The 19,221-nt window shown below is 54.5% G+C and overlaps 7 protein-coding genes across 7 annotated transcripts; 6 read left to right on the top strand and 1 right to left on the bottom strand.

Moving 5' to 3' along the window:
• The first annotated feature begins 560 nt into the window (after nucleotides 1-560).
• rhgB (putative extracellular rhamnogalacturonase) lies at nucleotides 561-2,513 on the top strand. Its single transcript, XM_073731417.1, has 4 exons — nucleotides 561-1,360; nucleotides 1,412-1,450; nucleotides 1,503-1,704; nucleotides 1,752-2,513. The coding sequence occupies exons 1-4, from the start codon at nucleotides 737-739 to the stop codon at nucleotides 2,429-2,431; spliced, it is 1,545 nt and encodes a 514-aa protein (XP_073580463.1). The 5' UTR covers nucleotides 561-736; the 3' UTR covers nucleotides 2,432-2,513.
• Nucleotides 2,032-4,389, top strand: BDW74DRAFT_69526 (putative sugar transporter). Its single transcript, XM_073733481.1, has 2 exons — nucleotides 2,032-2,462; nucleotides 2,583-4,389. Exon 2 carries the CDS (start codon nucleotides 2,660-2,662, stop codon nucleotides 4,223-4,225), a length of 1,566 nt encoding a protein of 521 aa, XP_073580462.1. The 5' UTR covers nucleotides 2,032-2,462; nucleotides 2,583-2,659; the 3' UTR covers nucleotides 4,226-4,389.
• On the top strand, nucleotides 4,390-6,588 carry BDW74DRAFT_69527 (uncharacterized protein). Its single transcript, XM_073733482.1, has 2 exons — nucleotides 4,390-4,831; nucleotides 4,892-6,588. Exons 1-2 carry the CDS (start codon nucleotides 4,553-4,555, stop codon nucleotides 6,551-6,553), a joined length of 1,941 nt encoding a protein of 646 aa, XP_073580461.1. The 5' UTR covers nucleotides 4,390-4,552; the 3' UTR covers nucleotides 6,554-6,588.
• Nucleotides 6,589-7,589: 1,001 nt separating this feature from the next.
• Nucleotides 7,590-8,455, top strand: BDW74DRAFT_69501 (uncharacterized protein). The gene is made up of 2 exons (XM_073733480.1): nucleotides 7,590-7,805; nucleotides 7,998-8,455. The coding sequence occupies exons 1-2, from the start codon at nucleotides 7,803-7,805 to the stop codon at nucleotides 8,409-8,411; spliced, it is 417 nt and encodes a 138-aa protein (XP_073580460.1). The 5' UTR covers nucleotides 7,590-7,802; the 3' UTR covers nucleotides 8,412-8,455.
• Nucleotides 8,456-10,189: 1,734 nt separating this feature from the next.
• Nucleotides 10,190-12,811, top strand: BDW74DRAFT_159429 (putative acetamidase). The gene is made up of 4 exons (XM_073725459.1): nucleotides 10,190-10,532; nucleotides 10,592-10,995; nucleotides 11,043-11,513; nucleotides 11,558-12,811. Exons 1-4 carry the CDS (start codon nucleotides 10,492-10,494, stop codon nucleotides 12,379-12,381), a joined length of 1,740 nt encoding a protein of 579 aa, XP_073580459.1. The 5' UTR covers nucleotides 10,190-10,491; the 3' UTR covers nucleotides 12,382-12,811.
• A 458-nt stretch (nucleotides 12,812-13,269) lies between these two features.
• On the top strand, nucleotides 13,270-15,227 carry BDW74DRAFT_181447 (uncharacterized protein; the record flags this gene model as incomplete). Its single annotated transcript, XM_073730025.1, has 3 exons — nucleotides 13,270-13,864; nucleotides 13,911-14,403; nucleotides 14,453-15,227. 3 exons carry the CDS (start codon nucleotides 13,270-13,272, stop codon nucleotides 15,225-15,227), a joined length of 1,863 nt encoding a protein of 620 aa, XP_073580458.1.
• A 1,171-nt stretch (nucleotides 15,228-16,398) lies between these two features.
• Nucleotides 16,399-19,120, bottom strand: BDW74DRAFT_159421 (putative MFS transporter Fmp42). Its single transcript, XM_073725458.1, has 2 exons — nucleotides 18,253-19,120; nucleotides 16,399-18,206 (listed from the first exon to the last, which is right to left on the bottom strand). Exons 1-2 carry the CDS (start codon nucleotides 18,825-18,827, stop codon nucleotides 16,679-16,681), a joined length of 2,103 nt encoding a protein of 700 aa, XP_073580457.1. The 5' UTR covers nucleotides 18,828-19,120; the 3' UTR covers nucleotides 16,399-16,678.
• Between the last annotated feature and the right edge of the window lie 101 nt (nucleotides 19,121-19,221).

Below are 19,221 nucleotides of genomic sequence, written 5' to 3'. Positions count from 1 at the left end.
TGCGCCTTAGCAGTCATCTTTGACCGGAGCCCAACCCTACCTATCACTGCCGTTATCAGATCCCAAGAAGCGAAGCCGGGGAAAGGGGACAAGCAACACGGCCCAGAAAGTGCAATTCCGAGTTAGCGTTTCATATCAGTTTCGACCGGCAATGAATAGATAGGGGAAATCTTGCGATGCGAAATCGCTGGGTAAGAAATTAAACAAGCCCAATCTATGCAAAACAAGCCAGACTCCACGGCCCGTGCTGGGTGAATGTTCGATGCTTGGCGTGCTGGTTCTGCTCGAAAGATGCGAAGCCCTTGGGCCTTGATCTTGGAGTTGCATGTCATTAGACTACTGCACGGGAGCCATAGCAGACTGCGCAGTTCACCCTTGAACATCAGAGCCGCTTCGCCTGAGCTCGAGGGTTGGTCGAAAACCACGCAATTGCATTCTCAGGGAGAGTGGGACCAATCCACCGCGCAAACTGCGGCGCCGACGGCTTCAGATCGAAGGTAAGAGCCAATAAGATCAGCCTCGAGCTGGCTGGATCGAGCTTCGGCCGTCAAGCTTTAGAGAAGCCTGTCTCCACCTGTCGGAGGGACGTCTTGTTCTCTGACATGACAGCGATGGACGGGCCGCTCTCAAGCTCAAACGACCGCCCTGCAATTTCTCCTATATATAGAATGTTGTATATAAGAAAGACGATATTGCCTCTCTTGATGCTAGCATTCTGAATTGCGTCGCTCGCATCATGCATATCAGCAACCTTTTGTTCTTTCTGACCCCTTTGCTGGTCAAGGGTCAGCTCTCCGGTAGCGTTGGCCCTCTTACATCGGCTAGCTCCAAGAGCCAGACCAAGACCTGCAATGTTCTCGACTACGGCGCCGTAGCCGACAAGTCTACGGATATTGGGCCTGCCCTGTCATCTGCCTGGGATGAGTGCGCCGACGGTGGAGTAGTCTACATTCCCCCGGGAGACTACGCGATCGAGACCTGGGTCAAGCTGTCGGGTGGAAAGGCCTGTGCCATTCAGCTTGACGGTATCATCTACCGTACCGGTACGGACGGCGGTAACATGATCATGATCGAGCACACCTCCGATTTCGAGTTCTTCAGCAGTACCTCCGAGGGTGCGTTTCAAGGGTACGGATATGAGTTCCATGCCAAGGGCTCGTCGGATGGCCCGCGTATCTTGCGACTTTACGACGTGACGGATTTCTCGGTGCACGACGTCGCGCTCGTCGATTCGCCTCTCTTCCACTTCTCAATGGACACCTGCACCAACGGAGAGGTGTACAACATGGCCATTCGCGGTGGTGACATGGGAGGGCTGGACGGCATTGATGTCTGGAGTACAAACGTGTGGATCCACGATGTACGTTGAACTTCCGCAATGTTCTTTATGTTCCACCACTGATTATCATAGGTCGAGGTGACAAACAAGGACGAATGCGTCACTGTCAAGGTCAGTCATGCATCGCTGATCGTGACCTCTCTACCTAGCTAACCTCTCGCAGAGCCCCTCCAAGAACATTCTCGTTGAGAACATCTACTGTAACTGGAGTGGAGGCTGCGCCATGGGCTCTCTCGGCACCGACACCGACATCTCCGACATTGTGTACCGTAACATCTACACCTGGAAGTCCAACCAGATGTACATGGTCAAGAGCAACGGGGGCAGCGGAACGGTGTCCAACCTTGTGCTGGAGAACTTCATCGGTATGTGGCGCAGGTCGCGATGCGCGGAGAGAAAGTTAACGACTTAGGCCACGGAAACGCATACTCGCTCGACATCGACGGCGCCTGGAGCAGCATGAGCACGATTGACGGCGACGGTGTCGAATTGAAGAACGTGACGATCCGCAACTGGAAGGGAACCGAGGAAGACGGATCTGAGCGAGGCCCGATCAAGGTGAAATGCGCGTCTGGAGCTCCTTGCACGGAGGTCACGATCGAAGACTTCGCCATGTGGACCGAGTCGGGCGACGAGCAGACGTATCACTGCGAGAACGCGTTTGGCGACGGATTCTGTCTGGAAGAGGGAGACGGCGACTCGACCTACACGTCGACGCTGACCGCCTCAGCCGCCCCCTCGTCCTACTCGGCCCCGACCATGGACGCCAACCTGGAGACCGCCTTTGGCACCGACAGCGAGATCCCTATCCCCACCATCCCAACCTCCTTCTACCCCGGTGCTACTCCCTACAGTGCCCTCGCTGGAGCTTCAGCTGCTTCTACTCCTGCTGCCTCCTCGAGTGCCGAGGAAAAGGTCATTGCCAGCCCCGCTTCCAGCTCGTCTACTGCGACTGTCACTTCTTCCACAACTTCCACCGCTCCCACAGGCGTCGATGCGGTCGCCGCCGGTTCCGAGCCCACTGCCAGTGCGAAGCCCCATGGGCATGCGAAGTCTCACCACAAGCAACAGTGCCGTGCTCACCGCCACTAAGTGATTAGATGGGCTATAGGGGAAGATACAGGTAGATTTAATCCAGTGTACTCTACTAAATATACAACTACTTTAATCGCAATTCTATTCTGCCCAGTACTTTCTGAACCATGGCCAGCTTCAAGCTAATCGTGACGTACGGTGGATTTAGAAACTACTCCTCATATCTAGAACCCTTCGACATGGTTTCTCCCTAAAAAACTTCTATCATAATATCCATACACCAAGATGCCCGCCCACCATGAATCCGAACCCCCGAGTCCCGAGCTCGCGCCTGTACCCGAAACGGCCCCCTTGAACCGCTGTGCAGACCTCGACGCATCGGGCGCCTACAAACTCAATGTGAACATTCTGAACCGCGCTATTCAGGAGATCGGGATGGGACGATACCAATGGCAGCTATTTGGAGTGGTCGGGTTCGGCTGGGCCTGCGACAATCTATGGCCGATCGTTACGTCCTTGATCCTCCTTCCGGTCACATACGAGTTTGACGTTTCCCAACCACCTATCCTGCTGCTGGCACAAAATATAGGTCTCTTGGTAGGTGCGCTGTTCTGGGGGTTCGGCTGTGATATCTTCGGGCGACGGATGGCCTTCAATATGACGATCGGAATCACGGCCGTCTTCAGTCTGGCTGCGGCTGCGGCTTCTAGTTTCGTCGGAGTGTGTATACTGTCCGCTCTCTGGTCGATTGGCGTCGGAGGAAATCTCCCCGTAGACTCGGCCATCTTTCTCGAGTTCTTGCCTGGGTCGCATCAGTATCTACTGACCGTCCTATCAATCAACTGGGCTCTAGCTCAACTCCTCGCAAATCTCGTCGCATGGCCGCTCGTGGGCGGTTATACCTGTCCTTCAGCTGATGGTTGCACCAGGGCTGATAACGTGGGCTGGCGGTACTTCACCGCGGCCATGGGCGGATTGGCTCTGCTGATGAGCATCACCCGTTATTTCCTCTTTACCCTCCTTGAATCTCCCAAGTTTCTCATGAGCAAAGGAGAGCACTACGACGCCGTAGCTGTTGTTCATGAGGTCGCGAAGCGCAACGGCAAGAGCTGCAACTTAACCACAGATGAGCTTCACGACTGCTCGGACAACGGAGCTGGATATGAAAGAGGAGAGTACCACCGGCAAGGATTGAGCGCCCGCGACCGGCTCAAACTCTTCCTGGAGCCGTTTTCTATGACCCAGATCCGATCGCTGTTCTCTACACGACGCCGCGGCCTAGCGACAACGCTGATGATCATCATCTGGGGGATGATTGGCATTGCGTTCCCGCTGTATAACGCATTCTTGCCGTATCTCCAGCACGAGCGCGGCATTGAGTTTGGCGATGGCTCAACGTCTCTAACATATCGCAATTCGCTGATCATCGCCGTGGCATCCATCCCGGGCAGTCTCGTTGGTGGTGTGATGGTGGAGATGCCACAATTCGGGCGCAAGGGCACGCTTACCCTGGCAGCCATAATGACAGGGATCTGCCTCCTTGCGTCCACAAGCGCTACCACCTCTTCAGCCTTGTTAGGCTGGAACTGTGCCTACGGCTTCAACAGCAGCCTTGTCTACGCGGTGCTGTACGCCTACACACCGGAGATATTCGAGAGCAGAAACCGTGGAACCGGCAACGCGCTCGTCAGTGCATCGAATAGGCTCGGTGGGATTCTGGCTCCTGTGGTAGCCCTCATGACGGACCTCCAGAGCACCCTGCCAGTGTACGTGAGTGGGATGATATTTTTAGTAGCGGGGTTGTTAGTTGTGCTTGTTCCGTATGAGAGCCGGGGCCGGGCAAGCGTTTAGCTACGGAGTGAATATCATTCAGCTTTATCAATTAGCTCATCCAATCGGAAAAAGCAGATATAGTGCAGTTACTCCGAGCCAGAGGTTCTGATAAACGTGCAGTTGCATGTACTGTCATTCCTCGAGCCGGTTCTTTAATGGCTACAAAGACGCGAATGGGCAAGGCGCATAAAAGCACATCTTGGGCTCTTTATACTCCCAATCATGCGACTGCGACCGTTTCAAGGTCTTCAGCGCTTTGTCGCGGTGGCTTGAGTTGTCCATGTCCAGTTGGGCTCCCCCGCAGTGGAGCAGCAGCAGCCCCGATGGGTGCCTGACCGCCGGACAATGATACCTGTCAGAAGACGCTCCTCGTCTATATCACCTCAGCCTCTCTCGGAGACGGCTGATCCACCTTGCCTTGCCTCTTGTCTGTTTCTACGGAATACGTTGGTATATCAATGCGACAGTCGCTGCTGTCAAATGCCTGCGCTGTATCTCGAAGCCTGTCCGAATATGGCCTTCGCCTACGATCATGAGGCGGAGTTTTGGGGGGCGTTGATCAACCCCGACAAGAGCCCGTCGCCTCTGCTGGAACAGCTCTGTTTGGGGATTGCTCAGATGATGGTATGTGAGTCGGAATGGAAACTAATAGACTACCGGAAGGCTTATTTGTGACGGTGACAGACCACGTTCGACAACCTCGCCACCCACGACCTCACCCCTGACCGACTGGCGCAGTTCTATCGAAAGGTCGGCGGCAACTACGACGTCCTCTTCCTCGAAACCAAACCATCCGCTCTCTCGTTCATATACCAGCGCCTCGGGTGCTTCCACAGCATCCAGCCGTCCACCGACCCGTACAAGCCCCCGTCGCTCCCCGCTTTACAACCCCACGGCTTCGTGCGATGGCAGACGATCCAACTCTTGCTGGACCCGGACGAACATGTCTCTTACCTGCAGAACGCAGTGGAGCGGTGGGACATTTTCAGCCCTAACGGCACGTTGTTTCCAAAGACGATCCCCCGCGAGGCGTTCCCGGCGGAGCCAGACCCAGAGATGATCCAGTGGCACGAGACGGTTAGCCAGAAGTTTGAATTCGACTACTGGAAAAAGAACCTGGTCAACACGTCTCCAAAGTCCAGCCCATACAATAACCAGTTCAATGCGCAGAAGGAGGCCTCAACGCCGAAGTCCTCCGGCACATACCACAATCAGTTCAGCTATCAAGAGCCTACCACCCCCTCCAAGGAAGAAGACTTCATCCAGAACCACCACCCCCGAGCCTCGAGCTATCGCTACTCCGTCCCCGCCGACGCGCAGACCACCCGCCGCCATCAAAGACGCCAAAGCGCCGAAGTCCCTCAGACCTCTCACAAATCCCAAACAAGCCTCCCCCGTCGCTCAGCAGAGTTCGTAAACGGATACGCCTCCCCGCGCGCCCCCTCCCCACCAACCCTCTCAAAACACACATCATCCAAGGGCCGAGGCCGCGAACGCAAGACCTACTCCCGCCCCGTCAGCCCCGAGCATATCGCGGGCCATGGCCACGGCCACAGCTCGTCGGACGCATCCTCCGAAGACTCCGGCACAGCAACGCAGGACACCTTCTCGCCGGGCTACAGCCACGGCCACGGCCACCACCGAAACCTCTCCCCGCCGCATACCCCCCACGCCCGCCGACACTCCCACGAAGCCTACTCGCGCCGTCCCCACCGCGACCTCTCGCCCGACTCGCAACGCCGCTACGCCTACCGCGAGGCATTCAACCCCAGCTCAAGCTCCTCCAACAACCGCCCCTACGACTCCGACAGCGGCCGCACCCCGCGCCAACCGAGAGGGTACATCGATGAAGTGCGGCAGTCGCGCACGCCAGGCCCAGGCCCAGGGCCCTCACCCAGCTACGGCGAGCCCATCTTCCGCGAGTCCGCGACCGTCCCGACGAGTCCGGTCTACGGCCACGCCCACCCGCACCCCATTCACCCCATCCACCCGCGCTTCGTGAATATCCCCACCGGTTCAGGCGCAGGGCCAGGTCAAGCATACATGGTCCACCCGCACCCGACGGTCCCGGTCCAAGTCCAGGTGCAGCCGGAGCTTGACGCAAACGTCATGGACGACCCGCGCAGAAGCAGCTACCGCGGGAGCCAGACGCCGAATCCGAATCCCAATGCAAGTGGTGGGAGTGGAGGTGGCGGAGGATCCTACCGCCGGCCGCGGTTTGCGTCCGTGGGCGACTTCCAGCCGCCGAGGTGGTCGGGCCACGCGGGGCATGGTGCTGGGCGGCCTGTTCCGCCGGGGATCATTGAGGCGGAGTACGGGCGGCGGCCGTCGATGTATGAGCGGTAATTCAGCGAATACAGATAGCGCGATAGGGAGGGACTGTAGTAAGCTTGGAATGCTGTTTGGAACTGACATTCTAGGTGTTCGGGCAGAACGGAGTACGGTTTGACATGGAGAACGATTTAACAACCTGCAGTACGCTTGGAACAGGTGTTGTTTTGGATTTGGGGATCGCAGCGCAGCAAAATGGCATTTGGCGAAACGATACGATACATTTGACGGCAGATTCAGAACTAGATCTCACCAGCGGATCTACCGAGAACAGAATTTGAACGATAGCATTCATATTTACGGCTTACGACGACACGACATGACATGACCACAAGATACGACAGGACAGGACAGGGCAACGGCTAGAGGGCGTTAGGACGGGGTTCACTTTCTTGCATATGCTTGCTTATTTCTGCTCTGCTCTTCTCATTTATTCGTTCCATCTCCTTGCTTATGTTCATGTATCCAGCGCGCTCGGTTCTAGTTAGTTGGAATTTCTATATCTACTCTTACCTCTGAGCCTCGAGTACCGACTACCGAGAACCGCGCGACGACTACTGCACGAGTTTTCTCCATGAGCGGGAAAAGGCTTCGTACTCAGTCATCCACCCATGCTAGACTAGGCCTTTCGACCGTGAGCCCGACCTGGAGACCCCTGGGTAGTCCCTGACATGCCATTGCCAGCCCATGTGCCGCGAAACACAAAAGACGCAAGGGACGACGGCATTCTAAACTCAATCGTCCACCCCGAAAAGTCACGCTAAGCTGCCCAGCCACAGTCTACCATGAGTTCACCCCTCCAGTACGTAACTCACTCACTCGAGTCTCGACTCGATAAAACCTCCGAGCCCCCGAGTCCAAGAAGAGCGACCTCGGCGCCGGCCGGCATGGGAACCCTGACCCTGCAGTTGGCGCTTATCCCTCGAGACTGTGCATAATCCTACGAATCGTCAAATCCTGCTTGCTTGCTAGCGGCTCGGATTTTCTTTATTTGATCATGATCGTCATGCTCTGCTTGATCGCGTACTTAATCGGGCGGGGTGGGGGGCTTCGAGTCCCTGCTTGTGCTTGTTCACTGACGTCAGAATGAGCGGGCCCGCGCAACAGGCCAGTATATCAGGCCCAGCCCCGCGATTTCTGTCAAGGGCTTTCTCTTTTAGTGTCGTGTCGTGCAGATAGTGGTGAATTTTGATGTAAGGGGTGTCATTGCAATTGATTGAGCCTCGATCAGAAGAGAATTTTTTTGCGGCTGTTGATTGTCAACATGGTATGTATGCATCCTCTGCCCTACCCATGGATTGCGGCGGCTCCTCCTCCACAATCGCCTTCCACTGATCCATGCAATTGCGCCCACTGGGACTGCGTGGCGACCGAACCGGGGGTTCTGTGCTGAACCATCAATCCGCATCTACATCTACGTTCTACAGCGAGCAAGACAAACCGCTAACATAAATCTCAGGCCCCAATCCCGCTCCCAGCCGCGCTACCTACCCTCTTCACCTCCCTCACCACAACCTCCTCATCCTCCCCAAACGTCCGTCTAGCAGCGCGCCAATCAGCCGACACAGGCTGCAACTGCCCCAACAGCCTAAGCGGCGGCGCCATAGCCGGTATCGTCATCGGTTCCATCGCGGGAACTCTCCTGCTAATCTGGTTATGGCGGAGCTGCATGACGCAGCGCACGATCCACGAGGCTGAGAAGACAGGCGCACCGATCTATACCGCGCCACCAATGGGATATCCCACCTCCGAGACGGTCACTCATAAACGACGGAGACGCAGGAGCCCGGTTTATGGTGATGGGGATTATGTGCGCAGGAGTCGCAGTGGTGGGGGCAGTGTGAGGAGGCCGCGGCGGGTTTATGTTGCCTGAGAAGATGCCGTGACATCCTCTGAGTTGTATGTCGGTTGACGTACGACTTGGGAAAAAGGGGATCGCGCGATTATCGGCTGGATGGCTTCAAGACTTGAAGCGCTTGTGTCCACTGCCTGTCCTTGAAAGGAAGCTATGCGGCATCTGGTGTCGCCGCACTGAACTATTGCGGTGACTGCGATCAAGGGCCGGCTGGTGTATAAGGGACCTTTTGTTTCGGGATTTAGGGCTGTCTTCTTGTCTATGATCATGATTCATGTTATGCCTTGATCTTACGTTTGGGTAACGTTCATGGGGAGATGTACTAATTAATGCGGTATGATGACTGATGATTAATGACGGATACTATTTTATGTGTGAGTTCGCGAAGAATGTTCGGTGGTTGCAACCTGGGGAAGGTTGCGAGACACGTTGAGCACTATTTTCGGGCGATCAGGAAGAGACCATTCAGTTTATGAAGCAGCAACTACGGAGGTATACCGAGATCTTGAGCTTCTCCCTTTAGACACCCAGTGAAACATACTTAGGTAGCCGAGGCCCTGCAAGTGTCATGCATTGCATTGCAGAAAGTGGGCCCGCCGGTAGGGATCTGAAACTGATACCTAGGCTCCAATGGTTAGACTTAACTCTAGAATATGCACGCTGCTGTACCATGATGGCTGGAATGTAGGGCGCACGCAGAGCTGCAGAATTCCTCGCACTTGGGGGTTTGGTCGTGGCTTTAAACAATGCCGCGCCAGGCTTCGCGCGCGCGTTCTTCCTCTACCGACCGAAGCTGGGGATAGACATGGATGAGTTGTGCAGTTTGTCTATCTACTGCTTCTCTTTCACAGTCGATCGTTGAATAGCGTCGATTGAGGGCTCTCTTCCAGTCATTCATTTATCACGACCGACGCGACTTATCGCCAGCCTCAAGGCTCGGACTCAAGAGACGACGCGTAAAGATCAAATCGCCGCGACCATAGCAGGAACGAAGCAACCGCCGATTAGACGCGTCACACTCAGTATTTCAGGTCCGAGCTGGATTAACCACCGAGTCTCGACCCAATGGCCCTAGTCCGAGACCCCTTCTTCTGGAAGCGCTTCTCGCGAGCCGTCCACATCGACGAGGAAGTACGATCTCCAACCGAGGAGAAGCAACCGTACGTCACTCAGCCCTCTACCCCAAACTGAATATGACGTCTAACGTAATCATTTTGCAGAGATAACTGGCTCAGTAGCCAACGACGAAAGCGAAGAAGGAGCGCGTTATGGGGATGTGCGATTTGCCTTGCGATTGGGATCTTTATAGCGGCTGTGGCGGTCGTGGTTTGGTGGTTTTGCGCACATAACTGGTTGCAAGCGCCGATATAACCATTAGAAAGGGAGCTGAACGAAGGCTTGTCGGTCCGTGGTTGACGGTTGTTTCAGTTGACTCTTGTACAAAAAGCTCGATCGTGGCAATCATGACGATGTGACGATCTAATCAGATGTTGGGGGCTCAGGGGAGATGGCTTGCCTGGAAACGAGCTGGCCTCGTGTCTTGAATGGCGTGACGGACGGTAGGATATGCGACATGACGACGTGGAATAGATAGCACTCGGGAATAGACACTCTTCACAACGCATACAGTTAGCAACCTTGGTTGTTGGTTTTCATGGGGTAGACCTGGAGAATGAGAATTGGAGAAGGCCAACCGAGCAGCGAACTGCCATCCCCGAGCTGGGAGCTGTACCTAGCCCGCCCGGCAGGACCTTCCGCATTGGGAACCGGCCCTTTGCTTCAAGTCAGGTGTTGCGTGCGAGAAATCTTCTATTCCCTGTTAGCATCACCTATTGCTGGCGAGTTACTGGAGATTCGACGCCTCTCTTCTCGAGGTGAAGCGTTTTTGCTCATTGTCACAAGAAAAGGGCTGAATTGTTCAACTTCACCTGATTGTTGGAACCCCGGATTTTGGCCGTTGGTGCTCCCCAACCGAGGCGCTTATCTGCGGGTCTTATCGCTGTCATCTCCGCATCCCCTCCACAGTCGTATAAAGGGCGCAGCTCCGGCTCTACCCCTCTCCCAGTGTCACTTGTTGTTGCACTGAACGGAGAACGCGATGCTGCCGCCGTTTGACTATTTCACTTATCGCCGTGTCCGGTAAGACCATTGCACCTGCAATATCTCAACAGGAACTAGAGCAGTGCTAACCCAGGTAGGACCATCAAGCGCCAGGAACGAGCTACACGGTTCGCCTCTCTGCCTGCAGAGTACCATGCCGCCTTCACACCGGCCGACAAAACCATAGTCACCAAGCCAATCGAGCAGCTCGTACAGGATGTCCATAATGGCTCTCTTTCTCCAACTGACATTCTTCGGACCTACGGCAAGGTTGCCGTGAAAGCACAAGAGAAGACAAATTGTATCACGGAACTCTTACTTCCGGAGGCAGAAACCTGGGTCCAGACCGAAGTCAACCTCAAGGGCCCGCTGGCTGGAGTACCCGTCTCCTTGAAAGATTCAGTCCAGGTCAAGGGCTTTGACATCTCGCTAGGCTACTCCCGTCTGGCGGGGAAGCCGTATGCGGAGGACGGGCCGCTGGTGAAACTCTTGAAGAATGCGGGTTGGTATTGCCCCTTATGCTTGTCGGACAAGACTGATAACTTGCAGGAGCTGTACCATATGCGAAAACGGCCCTCCCGGTGACGCTTCTCTCGTTTGAGTCGGACAACGCGCTCTGGGGTCCGTGTCTTAACCCTCATGTACCCCAGTATTCTCCCGGTGGCTCAACCGGCGGGGAAGGCGCTTTGCTCGCGTTGGGTGGTCGCATCGGGATCGGCTCGGATGTCGCAGGCTCTGTCCGTGTCCCTGCTGCATGGAGCGGAATCTACTCTCTTCGCTGCAGCACCGGTCGCTGGCCAAAGAACGGAGTCAATACCAGCATGGCAGGGCAAGAGGGCGTGGCGAGTGTTTTCAGCCCCATGGCTCGTACATTGAATGATTTGACCTACTTCACCCGGTCGATCATCAGCATGAAGCCGTGGAAGTACGACTACACTGTCCACCCTATTGCCTGGCGGGATGAGGAAGAAATCGAGGCCAAGAGCAAGAGGTTGAGGGTCGGACTGATGGCGTATGATGGTATGGCCTTTTCTTACCAGGAGAGGTATCTGCTAATGAGACAGGCGTCATTCCTGCCACGCCAGCGATCCAGCGCGCCGTCACGACCACCGCTGCCGCTCTCTCCGCCGCCGGACACGAAGTGGTCGAGATCACGCCTCCAGCGGCTGCGGATCCGTTCACTGGCCTTCACCTTGCCTCTCAACTGCTCAACTCGGATGGTTGTGAAACATTCAACTCGCACTTTTACAGCTTTGAGCCGTCCGATCCCGGCGCCGCACAACTTTCCTTAATTGCCAACCTGCCTAGCCCTCTGCGATACCTTTACTACCTCTTCGTTCGGTACGTTCGGCGCGACGAGAAATGGGCGGCATTGATTCGGACGTTTGGTCCCAAGAGTGCATCCCACCAATGGAAGCTGGTCGCAAAGCGCGAAGCGTTCCGCTCAACCTGGCACTCCTGGTGGGATGCAGAGTCACAGCAGTACGACTTTATCCTGTGCCCGGTCAACGCAACTCCCGCCCTTCCACACAAGGCAATGAAGGACGCCGTCTCGTCCTGTGGGTACACTTTCCTCTGGAATCTCCTTGATTACAGCGCCGGTGTACTGCCGGTTTCGCACGTCGACCCCAAAAGGGATGCCCTTACGGCCCCTTATAAGACGGTCCTAAAGCAGCTGGGGGCCAATCACGCTCTGGCGCGGGGTGCCTGGAAGCACTATGACGCCGCCAAGATGTCGAGGCTGCCGACAGCCGTGCAGGTGGTCGGTCGGAGATGGCAAGAGGAGAAGGTGCTTGGATATATGGCGGCCGTTGAGGGAGCGTTAGAGAAGTTTTACGATTCCTTCACTAGGGAGGGAGGCAAGTACCCGCTGCTTGGGCTCGATTAATCTTTCTTCAGTATGATGCAACGCAGCGACAACAACAATGGAGACGAGGCTATGGCAGAGCACTCCAGATGAAAGTCGGAGTCGAGGTATAATCTTCCTGAAACGCGATATAGAAGCGGCAATGTCTAGCTCGATGACATCAATTAGAATCAAAGTTCAACTGCGCTAGATCTGCACGAGGGCTCGGAACGACAACCTAAATAATATGGTACAAAGTCGTATCTTGGCGTCGTTGAGACTGCCCGATTGTACCTTTAGCGGGTCCCCTAGACTTTTCTCGCTGCGTTGATTTGTGCTTCTCCTCGGGCCGGACATGGGAGGCTGGGAGCCACCGCACTAACAATCCGTTCTTTTGTCTGTACATTTCATGATGTCCTTTTGCAACTAGCTTACCATCTCGTATAATGCGATTGTTCCTTGGACAAGGGTATGGTTTTCCTGAGCATCCAGGTTGCCCACCTATAGGAATCCTGGTAGGCAATAGCACCAGTGAGATCATCAGTGTACCTGCGATGCGCCGGACAGTACTCCGTACTTCGTGCCTTATGGGCCCTCCGGTGCCCCCGCCGATCAACGTGGGCGAAAATGAAGAAATGGACGAATTACCGTAGTTTGGTGAATTGACAGGCTGTCAAGCTCTGCAGCTCGGAGCTCCAGGGATCCCTCCCGTGCCGTCCTGATCAAGTGCCGATCGAAACCTCCTTCTGTGCAACTCCGAAACCCGCTTGACCTTCGACATCACTCTTCCTTTTCCCTCTTTTCTCCTCACCTCGGCTCTCCTTTTCTCAACTTCCTCAGAAGCAGGATGCTGCCGCTAGCATTGACCCAGCCCCTGAGCCCGATTGTCTACTCTTGACGAGTTTGACCGTGGACGGGCAGGGACCAGCCATGCCTCCAAAACCCCGTCCTCAAGGCCGCAAGGACGGCGCGATCCATTTCATCAACGCCCGGCCGGGCTCAGAAACAGAACGACTGAACATCAAACGCATGGTACGCGCCCACGTCGGGAAATGGATCTCAACCCAAACCAAGGACCGAGCCGGTCCCGCTGTTGAGCCTGCCATCCACCCTCCTCCGGCTGCCATTTCCGCGAACCACGATGCCCCTTTCGAGATCGATTTGCACGACCCTCGCCCTCCTGCCGATGCCTCCTCAAGTCCTTCACCTCCGTCCTCCGTCTCATCCCCTGAGTGCAATTGCTCTCCACAACCTGCTCCGCCCATGGTCATCGCGCCGCATCTGCAGACCGAACCGGCGTTGGTGATTGTTCCTCGGACGATAATACCTGCTACAAACACACATACATGTCGAGGGCAGTGCGACGGTCAGGAGGGCTGCCGGTGCGACTTGCCTAGAGCGGCCGGGTCCAACCCTCTATACCCCGGAAAATTCATCGAAGCCATTGGCGCCGGCTGTCTAGATCCATTTCGAGTGTATACTTCAAAATATGAGCCAGAGCTTATTCGGGCCTCCGAGGAATATTGTACGCTTGCTATGTCATTAGTCTAGTGCTGAACTAACTCTACTAGGCCTGTCATGCCTCTGGCCCGGCCTTACCCCGGGGCCGTCTATTGCGAACATGAAATCGTGGTTTCCAATGTCGCTATCGGACCAGACGCTCTTCACGGCATTTCTATTCGGCGCACTATCCCATATGCGCGTTCAAGCACTGCACGGCTGGATCCCGCGGCAGATGTTCCATGCGCGGAAGCAGCGCATGTTGGAGACAGTCGAAATGGAGACCATCAAATTGGTCACTAGGGAGATAGACAACCCGTCGCGTGCGGTATGCGATGCCGTCATTTGGAGTGTTGTCTGCATGGCGCATAACAAGGCAGATGATGACTTGGCTGAATATCCCCAGCCGCCGTTTACTGCGCCGATGCAGCGACTACAGTGGCTTGATGTGTACGGTAGGCTTCGCCCGAACCTGATCCACATTGGAGGCTTGATACAGATGATCAACTTACGAGGCGGAATTGACAAGGTCCAGCTGCCTGGTTTGGCTTCGGTGATATCCTTGTAGGTTCGACCCATGCTATTTTATCTCTGGTCGCACTAACAGGCTAAGCTCCGATGTCGTAACTTCAACCACCTTCCTTGGTAACCCAGTGTTTCCATTCGTCCCTTTGGAACCAGGTCGCAAGGGCCAGACAATGCAAGACTTACTGGAGTACACCGACGCAGAGATAGACCGATACCGCGCTCAACTCCAGCAGCTCAGCCTTCCACGCATCTTCGCAGAAATCATCTGCGCGATGAACACGTATATCGCTCTTGTCGACAAATACATCAAGGGTGAAAAGGGCTATGACACTTGCCTGCTCGCCGACCAACGCAATCTCATCCACTACAATCTCATCTCTGTCCCTCGCGCAGCACTTCCTGGCCAAGACGCCACTTGCAATCAGGCCCAGGGTATTATCTACGAATCTTTTCGCCTTGCAACCCTTATCTACAGCGTTGGGGTTATCATGCCTCTCCCAGCGCAGAGCTCGCCACTTGTAAACGTCGCCGAACTCCTGCATAATACCCTTCTCCCCGCATTTTCCACTGGTGCTACTCTCCGCCTCTGGGAAACGCCCCACGGCCAGGCTGTTCTCCTCTGGATTCTTACACTCGGCGGGATTGCGGCAACGCAGACTCCTCATCGAGCATGGTTTATCGCTACACTCGGTCGCGTCGCCGAGAACAACAAAATCACGTCCTATGATCATCTGAAAGAACATTTGTCACTGGTGTCATGGTACTCAGTGGCTTGTGATAAGCCAGGGCTAGAGCTGTGGGGTGATGTCGCGGAGTATAGGCGAGGGAATGAACAGGTGTATCCGAGACAGTCAGGCTAAGGGATGAAGAGCTAGTGGACAATCTCAAACATTGCCCTAGTATCTTGACTGCGCTAAAATGTCCTACAACCTTGATGTCACTCGATAATTAGGGTGCCCTTCGCTCAAAGGCGGTTTGAACCTGCCGGATCTCGTTCCATCAGGCATTGTGGGAGCGACATGCAGGGCCTTATTCCACTTTGAATCAACGGACACATCGAACCGAAGAAGCGATATCCGTCTGCGACTATTGCCTCATCCATCTCGACGATACTGAACTCGCTCAACACAGAAGTTCATCTGGATTAATGTTGGGTTTCACCAGTGCTGCAGGTGGTCGGAAAGCCAAAACCAGAACAAGTCTTACCAAAAGCTTGATCTTGCGCCAACTGAGAAGAGGCTCACCACATAACCTACCACCGCAACGGAGCGTGGATTCGAAATTCCAGGCCAGTTGATCTTACATGTACCAGTCAGCTACCCATTAGCGGCTGGGTCTTCACCTCCGCCAATTACCCTCCTATTGCCTAGCAACGGCTCTAAACATTTATTGTACCCGGATGAGCAAACTATATACATTCATCTAAACGTGCTAGCATCGCATACAGTCTCATATAAACTGACCACATAACATATTCCAACATGAGAAAGGTACGTTCGACCGGTGTCGAAGATTGTTCCATTGCTCTTTTCTGGATATGAATCTGTGGCTCCTAGGTAGGCTAATAACGCTGGCTTGATTAGGTGGTTTCGGTGGCAAGTTACGCGGACCCTTTATCCGCCCGTCGGGTTATGTGCCCGTAGACCACATAGGATACATGAACCTGATGGATGTTTGCAGGCTGTGTGTTGAGCTCAGTATAGCAACTAGCGTGTGCTGGCCTTGTACGCGATATGGGAAGAGTTGGAATGGAATGGACTAGATTATATTGGACCTGGAATACTGTTGTTGATAGCAAGACTAAGTCGCCTAATGACGATGAATATGTGTGCATATCGCGAAGCCAGGCTATCAGCGTAAGCACACAAGTTGACCCGGGTGACCTTAGTTGGTTGATAGTTGCGGCTTCCGTTGTTGTAGGCGATGGGATAGAGATTAACGGGCAAGTATTCCGGTCCATATAACACTTAGGTCGCCGAGCCAAGGCCACCACATTAGAACCAATGAGAGTATTCTACAAGATGTTATTACCAGAGAGATATTATCATTTCTATCTACTAAACAAGCTCCAAGATGCGGTAGAGTGAGTAAGGCAAGAGCAGGCTAAACAGCGTATAGACATTAATCATAGAAGCCATAGCAGTGCAAGGGCTGTCGTAGTTTCGTGAGTGTGGTTATTGTCCTCGCAAATATGAATAATAATAGGACCACCCAGTTTTATATGCGCGGCTTAACAAAGCTCATTCCATTTGAGCGGCCTTGAGAAGTGTAGAAGGAGTGGATGTGCCATTGACAATGCGCCGATTGCGTCTCAGCGGGACCGCAAGCTCCCATATGTGGGCGACTGCGGCCGTGGCCGGGCAGGTATTGAACGCGGCGAAAGAAGAGGTTGCCTTTCAAAGTCTTGTCTCGCCACACCATTGTAGTTCTGGGTCAAGGTGGAAGTTTCCACCGGCGCTGGTCCAGGTCCTGGTTCGTTGCAAGCCGCCATGGCAGCGGCTTTGCGCCCGACGAATATCATGAGTGCAAACCCGGCCACGGCGGTAAGACTGGTCAGGATGAGGTTAACCGGGATTGGGCTGCGGTTGAAGACAGTAAAAGTAAGCGCGTCGAGGCCCGCCTGGGCAAAATTGCCTAGGCCTGCAACACAGATGATCAACCCGTACACCTTGCCGAAAGTGTGAAATCCAAACACCTTAGCAGCGTAGTCAGACACGGCCGTGTAGTAGAAGGGTCGGTAGATGACGAAAAGTATGATATTGGCGTAAGCTGCCAGGTAGCTATTCGGAATGCAGCCTAGCCCACCGATTAAGGTTGCAATTGCCGCCAGGACGAAAAGCACGAAGGGAGTACTGGCAGTGTCTAGAACAGTCCCGATAAAAGGAACGGAACAAAGGCCACCGAGCGGCAACAGAAAGTCGAATATCTCGTTAATATGCCTCGCATCTTCAACCGAACCCAACAACCATTCGTATTGCTGTCTGATTGATGCGACAAAGTAGTTGATGCGTAGCATTTGCAATACGGTGAAGACGGTGATGAGAATGAACCATGGGGAGCGGATCTGTTCCATAGCAGAGTATCCATGCAATGCGCCCCAGACCCCGCCAGTGGTGTGCTTTTTCGGGACATCCGGCTTTGGCTCATTGTGGTTGATCTCGCTCCCGTTGATGTCTCGACCGTCATTCAGTGCCAGACCAAGATCATTCACCGTTGATGCATTGTCGTCATCGGCGAGAAGGTCCTGGATTTTGCTGACAATGCTTTGTCGGTGCATCCGGCGATCATTCCGCTGTCTCTCGCCCTCGTCGCGGTCGAGAATATGGTCGTCAACCCGATCGGTTACCTCCGCGATAATGTGATCTTCCGCTTGTTGGACAAGTTCTCCAGCAGTTTTGTATGAAGTTTTCGGCATGACCGAGAACTGAGCGATTACTATTAGAACAGGGACCACAAGGTAAACCGAGAAGAACTTTTGAGACGAGAAGGAGCCGTCCGTCTTTCCGTTTATGATCCGGAAGATCAGAAACAAGGCACTGGATGCATCGAAAGCGCCCGTCAGTGCAGAAAGAATTAGCCCAGAGCGAGCTGGGAAGGTGTTTGAAAGCTGGAAGGACGAAATGAAAATGAAGGGGCCTCCTAATGCTAATAGAAGGTAGCCCGGGACGTAGGCGTCGAACGGCAGGCGGTTTGCTAGGGCGAGGAGGAGAGCTCCAATAAACAGCAAAGCACTACCAGCAATACCGCAGACTCGTGGGCCATACGTATCGAGAACAGTCCCTACTGGGAGCGCAGAAACATTTGTGGCTACGGCTGCAATTGTGAACATGAGGTTGAGGCTGCAGATTGTCAGTCATCGCACCCCGCCAAACATTGACTGCCTACCTGAGCTCCTGCCGATAGCAGATGTCCTCTTCATCCAAGCAAAATCCATTGTAGACCCCTTCGCTGATAAACACAGGTTTGATCGCTGCGAACCCAAACACGATTCCCGCGGCAAAGAAACAGTATACTACGGCAACAGCCACCTGGACAACTCGTTTCGCACTGCTGACCTCAAAAGCGCCAGTCGTCTCTAGAGGCCCCCAGTTGTCAGGGTCCAAATCAGCGGATTGCCTTGCCTGTGCCGCTTCTGCCGCTCGTTCGGCCTGGCTGGGCCTTGAAACAACAGAGGCCACTCTCGAGATAGGGTTCGCGTCATCATCCGCGTTATCCCTGGCAGCCTGGGTCCAGCCTAGACCGCCGTACGGGTTGAAGTTTAGGCGATGCCGCGAGGAGCGAAGATCAGTGGTGGACGGGAAGGAGGACGCTACCGAGTTGTCCGGGAGATCATGGTACGACCCTTCATCATCATCACGGTAAGCATCACGCCTGGGGCTTTGTTCACGGTCTTGGAGACGGCGGGCTGATGCTGGATTGGTTTCCCATGATTCCAAATAGGAAACGCGAGGGAGTGACATAACTGCCAAATTGCACCATTAACTCAATACGAGCACCACCCAGTTCAGAGGATTCAAACCTCTAATTTCCGACCGCGGTCTGTCCTGAGGTCGGGCCTTTTGAAGGGATTTGGATATCTATTTTTCGGCCACGGTCTGGGGAATCTTATGACGCGGTTGCAAATTGGACTGACGGGAGGTGCGGGGAACCTCCAAAGCCGGAAATCTCTTGGCAATGCGGCGGGATATGTTATACAGAATGATCATACACTGGCAAAATGAAGGGCGAGCGGAAAAAGCAAAGAGATGATGCGATTGGCGCTGAAGATGATGGGAATGAGGCAAGAAACAGGGAAGAGCTCCCGTCGGAGTGCTAGTGACGGCGTCAGGTGACTCGGAGGCAGTGGCAGCTTTC

Source organism: Aspergillus multicolor (assembly GCF_047715735.1).
Source record: "Aspergillus multicolor strain CBS 133.54 unplaced genomic scaffold BDW74scaffold_28, whole genome shotgun sequence".
Taxonomy (NCBI): Eukaryota; Fungi; Ascomycota; class Eurotiomycetes; order Eurotiales; family Aspergillaceae; genus Aspergillus; species Aspergillus multicolor.
This window is presented reverse-complemented; position numbering and strand designations above follow the sequence as displayed.

Coding starts and splice junctions, on each gene's coding strand:
- BDW74DRAFT_159421 (XM_073725458.1), bottom strand. CDS start 18,827: ATGTCACTCCCTCGCGTTTCCTATTTGGAATCATGGGAAACCAATCCA. Junction 18,207..18,252: donor TGCTATCGGCAGGAGCTCAG/GTAGGCAGTCAA, acceptor GACAATCTGCAG/CCTCAACCTCATGTTCACAA.
- BDW74DRAFT_69527 (XM_073733482.1), top strand. CDS start 4,553: ATGATACCTGTCAGAAGACGCTCCTCGTCTATATCACCTCAGCCTCTC. Junction 4,832..4,891: donor TGGGGATTGCTCAGATGATG/GTATGTGAGTCG, acceptor TGACGGTGACAG/ACCACGTTCGACAACCTCGC.
- BDW74DRAFT_69526 (XM_073733481.1), top strand. CDS start 2,660: ATGCCCGCCCACCATGAATCCGAACCCCCGAGTCCCGAGCTCGCGCCT.
- BDW74DRAFT_159429 (XM_073725459.1), top strand. CDS start 10,492: ATGCTGCCGCCGTTTGACTATTTCACTTATCGCCGTGTCCG. Junction 10,996..11,042: donor GAAACTCTTGAAGAATGCGG/GTTGGTATTGCC, acceptor GATAACTTGCAG/GAGCTGTACCATATGCGAAA. Junction 11,514..11,557: donor CGGACTGATGGCGTATGATG/GTATGGCCTTTT, acceptor CTAATGAGACAG/GCGTCATTCCTGCCACGCCA.
- rhgB (XM_073731417.1), top strand. CDS start 737: ATGCATATCAGCAACCTTTTGTTCTTTCTGACCCCTTTGCTGGTCAAG. Junction 1,361..1,411: donor CAAACGTGTGGATCCACGAT/GTACGTTGAACT, acceptor TGATTATCATAG/GTCGAGGTGACAAACAAGGA. Junction 1,705..1,751: donor TGTGCTGGAGAACTTCATCG/GTATGTGGCGCA, acceptor TTAACGACTTAG/GCCACGGAAACGCATACTCG.